This window comes from Limulus polyphemus, unplaced genomic scaffold (genome assembly GCF_000517525.1).
Source record: "Limulus polyphemus unplaced genomic scaffold, Limulus_polyphemus-2.1.2 Scaffold1831, whole genome shotgun sequence".
NCBI classification, from domain to species: Eukaryota; Metazoa; Arthropoda; class Merostomata; order Xiphosura; family Limulidae; genus Limulus; species Limulus polyphemus.
The window spans coordinates 37,316-43,056 of NW_013667441.1; the positions used below are offsets into that span (position 1 = coordinate 37,316).

General features: G+C 32.2%; 2 protein-coding genes across 2 annotated transcripts in view; both read left to right on the forward strand.

The window, feature by feature from the left end:
• Positions 1 to 668: 668 nt before the first annotated feature.
• LOC106465089 (apolipoprotein L4-like) lies at positions 669 to 1,622 on the forward strand. Its single transcript, XM_013925283.1, has one exon. It carries the CDS (start codon positions 669 to 671, stop codon positions 1,620 to 1,622), a length of 954 nt encoding a protein of 317 aa, XP_013780737.1.
• Positions 1,623 to 4,312: 2,690 nt separating this feature from the next.
• The window catches only part of LOC106465090, a 22,643-nt gene continuing 21,214 nt past the window's right edge, over positions 4,313 to 5,741 (forward strand). The window contains exon 1 of the mRNA XM_022392914.1: positions 4,313 to 4,533. Coding sequence (XP_022248622.1) covers positions 4,468 to 4,533 — 66 coding nt within the window. The 5' untranslated portion in view covers positions 4,313 to 4,467. The remainder of the gene's footprint in view (positions 4,534 to 5,741) is intronic.

Genomic DNA, 5,741 nt, shown 5'->3' on the forward strand with positions numbered 1-5,741 from the left:
TATAATACTATATATATATATATAGAGAGAGAGAGAGAGAGAAGCTAGGTTCTACCGATTGAGTTATTAATCTGTTTGAATGGGTTACTGAGAGAGCAAGTTCGTTATTCGGTTAATGAGTATCAGTGCTTGAGAATATAACCTAATAAACACAGGCAAAGTTGATAAATTCAACAATACTTTGAAAGAACACATAACCTAAAGATTTAATAGGTTTTTAAATATATCTCAAATTTAATTAAAAGGTTTGCTCTTTTTTTGTTATTTGACATGATTGTTCACCATATAGCGTGATTATTTGCATGCACGTGTTTAAACATTTGAATTGGTGTTTAAATATAATAATTATTATATTACCTTAATTTATTACGAACCGCCAAACATCAAATCCATTGTCCAGCACGTTAACCTCTAGCCACAATAATATAGCTATATCAACCATTTTTAGATGTTGTTTCAGGTTATAGTCGACATAATTTAATTGTAAAAAAAAAAAAAACCGAAGTTAGTGAATTAAAACCAATTAGACAATTTTATTTATCTGAAAATCCTTGTATATGAAAGCGTGTTAAAATAACACGTGTTTAATTTGTGTTTCTTTACAGAAACATTTCAATTGTGACAACCTACAAAAGAGCTGTCCTGATTGTCAAAACATACTTAAAGACATGAAAAAATTTCACGAAGAATTGAAGAAGATTCTTATGGAAGATGAAAGAGCTCGTGCCCATTTCATTGATGCATTTCCAATTTGGATTACTACACGAAATAAATCTATTAAATCTTTGAAAAAGATAAATACTGAGTTGAATGAGTCCAGACTGGGTGTAAATATCTCAAACATCGTTGGTTCATCTGTTGGTATAGTAGGTGGCAGTATGGCGATTGTCGGACTGGTTTTAGCTCCTGTTACTGCTGGTCTCTCGTTAGGTTTAACTATAGGTGGCGCTTCGTTAGGAGCTGCTGGCGGTTTAACTGCTGGTGGAGCAAATGTTACAGAATTAATCATCAATAAAAATAAATGTCAAGAAATCAAAGAAACTCTGGATAAAGACAAAAAAGAAAGTGACGAACTTTTTAAATATATGAAAACCCTGAAACGTTGTGACAATAACCGCGAGAAACTTCTGATAGAAGCAAAAGAGTTTATAGATATTGTTGAGAATGGAGTAAACACTGGTAAGTCACTTATGGGACAGTTAGGAAAAGTAGTAGAATTTTTACAGAACTTAGCCAATCTTGAAGAAGTAACATTGGAGAACGCTAAGAAAGTTTTTGAAAAAACATTTATGAATTCACCAGCAAATAGTACACGTGAAAGAAATACTCTTTCTGACCGTGCTGGTGATCTTAACTTACTTTCGAATCTGATCGTCCAAGGTTTCAGTCAAGGAGGGAAGTTTTCTAAGCTAGCACTTGCAGCTCCTACTTTACCTCGAGCTGTTCCTATCGTACTTGGAGCTGTGGTTATTGCTCTTGACGTGGTTAACCTGGTTCTTACATCTGTGAATATCCATAATGGTAATAGAAATGAGCTTCAAAATCGTATAGGTGAAGTTATCCAAGAAATTACTGTTGAAAAAGAAGAGATTGTAAAAGTCCATGAACATATTACAGCTTGATGTCAGTGTCCAGTTGTAGTCTCAGTACAAAAAGGAAGTTGCAGCAAAGTGAAGTCGACAGATCGTCAACAATAATTAATTCTTCAAACATAAATATTTGAGTTACGACTTCGTCAAATATACAAAAAAAAAACAACAACTATAGTTTGATTATAGGAAGGGCTGTTGCTGGACACGCTGTCTTTGAAAAATGAATGTTGACTGGCCTTCAGGGTTACATCACATAACATTGGAAGAAAAAGTAAACTCTTTCTACGTTTAATTTCTATTCTTTAAACATTTTTGTTTTGTTTTACTCATTTTTGTGACAATGAAGAAATTCTTAGTATCGTATCACGTATATTAATTCCGTACTATGTTATTAAACTGTGAGAAAAACTAGTTATTAGATAAATATGAGAATTAGAACAGTTGACCTACAATTATACTTAAATTGTATTTCAAGTCAGAAGATTCGTGTAAGCTAAATATTGTTTAAGTAAATTTCAGTTTACCATGGCTTATTGTTATTGAAGTTGATTTTATCGTTTACCATATTTAGCCTTCTTATTTGCCATATCTGGCAATCGTATTTTACATTGTACTAGAACTAATCAACTAAAGATACTGAAAGATGTAAAAAATTCCATCAAGAGTATAAAAAGATAACCACTGAAGATACATAAAATTACAAATGTTTTGGAACACATTACCAAGTCTTGCTTTTGATACTGAAAGAGTACTAAAAAAGGGATAAATTATATAGCCAGATTCTAGCTAAAACCAGATTTGAAATATTATTTCAAGTCTTTTTGGTTCATCTGTTATTTTTATTGGTTTCTTGTAGTAGCCTAATATATGTTGTCGTCAGGCTTACTTATAAGAGGCTTAGCTTTAGGAACTGCTAGTAGTTGGACTGCAGGGGTATCAAGAATTGTAGAAATGTTTATCGGTAAACGTACACGTGAACATATCACAGATATTCTGAAGGAAGATGAGAAATACACTATATATTTATTACAAGACACCCGTGATAACAAATGGACCATGATGCTCTTGGCTGAGGTAGAAGAGCTAATAGAAATATATATATATATTATGGGACTGTGGCTTATTAAAAATAAACTACAGATTTTCAATGAATTAACACCGATAAATGGTAGAAAAATATTTGTAATGAAATGTTAACAGAGCGTATGGTCAGGAAAATAATGAGTGCGAGTTTGTCTTTACGTAAGTTCTCGAAACAAGTGGTCACAACCTTTCTGAAGTTGGAAAAAGTCCTAAGTTTGTGTTCTTAAGATGACATTTCGTGCCGTATCAATTGTTTTAGGAACTAGCGTAGACAGTTTGCGGTGTCTTTAAAAGCTCTAAAAGTGACTCAGTAGATCACGTGGTTGAAGTGCTTCAGGAAACAATGCTTGAAGAACGATGACATAACAGACTTATATATATATATTCATATCACAAGTACGATCTGATTAATATCGTGCATTGTGAACTTTTAAAAGGTACCCCGAAATATGTTTAGTTCCAAAACAAGACTCATAAAATATGAGAGCATTTCCATGTCGTATTTTCCAAAACTGAAATATTTCTTGAACTGGCAAGGTAGATGAAAATGATGACAATTCAATTTTGAGGAGGACTGAGTAAAGTTTCAAAAGTAAGTGTATGTAGTGCTCTAATTGTTTATATCATAACAGGTAACAGTGTGTTATATTTTTTAACACCTATATAGTGCTCTAATTACTTGCTTCATAAAAATAGCAGTGTGTTATATTCTCTTAACACCTATATAGTGCTCTAAATGTTTATTTCATAAAAATAAGTGTGTTATATTATCTTAATACCTATATAGTGCTTTAACTGTTTATCTCATAAAAAAATAACTGTGTTATATTCATAGCTTCATAAACACTGCTGTAGTAGTTTAAGGTGTCTCCCCCTTCCCTTCTCAACCCCTTCTTCAAAAACAAAACAACACTAGTGAGGTGTCGCCTCATCGTTCTGAACCCCTTCCCTCACAATAAAAACAAAGTATGTGTGTACAAAATACAGTAATTTATTAACGATATGAAGCTGTTTTACAAGTTGAGAGGCCGAATATAACACACTGTTATTTTTATGATATAAACAATTAGAGCACTATATAGGTGTTAAGAGAATGTAACACACTGTTATTTGTTATGAGATAAATAATTAGAGCACTGTATAGGTGTTAAGTTAATATAAAAGTGTTTCCACATTTAAAAGTAGCGGAACTTGGTTCACACTCTCTAAATCCCAGATATATTTAAAATAAAGTTAAATGTGTAACCGTTTGTTTATAAAACAGCAGGTTGGAGCACAATTAAATAAGTCGAACCTTGTTGAAAGTTAAACAGTTCCAGTGCTGTAGACAGGAAGACTGGTATTATTCAGTAGCTGAGGATACCAGATTCGTCTACTTTGTGTTTCTACAGTTCAACGTGTGTGGGGAAAAGGGTGTAAATAAAACATTCAGACTGTGATAATATGAAACATAAAAATTATTTAGAAACTTTAGGGATATTTTAAATACGATAGTTAATATCGTTATTTTCTAAAAACAACATTTATTATTCAAGATAAAATAACGCACGTGCTATGAGAAGCATAAAACATGCTTCTGTTATCTTAACAGTAAGCTTCACACAATTTTCTCGGCTGTAATTCGCAAGCACCTTCACTTTCGCTAAAACCAATCATCGTTAGCGACGACATCTTTAAAGTAAGAAACTTCCGGGATGGTTCTGGAATCAGACGTAAAGCATAGTCACAAGTAGTTAGGGTCAGTTCCTTTCTCCACGCAGTTGTTACACAGAGAAAGAAAACTTAGCTCAACATGGCTGGTCTTGTCTCTCGGCTGATAATATTTTCAGTCTCACCTTTCACTAGCTCCGCTCATCAGGTATGTAGCTTTCTATCAGTATTAAAAGTACTTAATATAAGGCACAACTTTCACGTTATCTGAGTGTCAGTTTCATTTATAAAACCTTTCACAATTCTTCCTTATCCAATTACATTTGTCGTAAAACAATAGTATTAGGCCTATTATATTTTCAAACATCATAATATTTCTTCGGTCGACTCGTGTATTTTTTTTTTTTTGCGAAAAGAATGGTTTATAAATGTTTTTATTTTAACCGTATTATTTAAGTCATGTCCATTACCGGCGATACGGCTAGGATGTAACACATTAGCGATTGAAGTAATTTGTTAAAATAACAAATATTATCAACAGCTGTCACCTTAAAAGTTATTTTTTTGCCATGTTTAAGACTACTGTAACTTTCCGTTTGAAGTCTAATTATTATTATTATTGAAATCTTTCGAGGTTTATCCGGTTGCATTTCAGCTTTCACAAAATATTTAATTTTATTTATTGCTTCCTGTCGCTTTCTTCATATGTATGTTGTTTTCAATATCTAAGTTAAATGTTTTATTTGTAATATATATGAAATTGTTATATTTACGTTGCAGAAACCAAAATCCCCGATATTTATTGTAAAATTCATGTATTCGTTTAATTCATTACTAAATGGAAAACTCCTGCTTCGTGTACGAAACGATTTTGTTGTTGTTGTATTTTGTATTTACATTCAGAAAGTTTGTAAAATGTAAAGTCTGTGCTGTGAATTTAAAGTAATTAAAACAGCTAAGAGACATGTCTAGACAACTAACGTAAAAGTGACTTACAACGATAAAATCCGAGGCTGGATTCCCTGCAGTGGACACAGCAGATATCCCCATGTGATTTTGTTTTAAAACACACAATTGTTTTAACAAATGTTTACGGTTAGGTGTTGAACTCGACAGTGGTCTGAAAAAACGTTTATTAATTAATATCCTTAACCATTTACAACTGATCGGGATAGGGTTTAATTGACATCGACAGTTACATTGTATCCTTTGTTTTTAATTGAGATCTTCCTAGAAACTTGTTGTTTAACCTGAAAGAGGTTTGTTGTAACATAATGGGCGTCGATGAAATATCTGAAACCATTTCCAAAGTTTAACAAACAGTGTGATTTATAAATATATATATACAGGGTGGGCCAAAAGTAGGGTTACAGTTGACACTTAAACATTTTTCCTTTATTAGAAATTTATAAAATG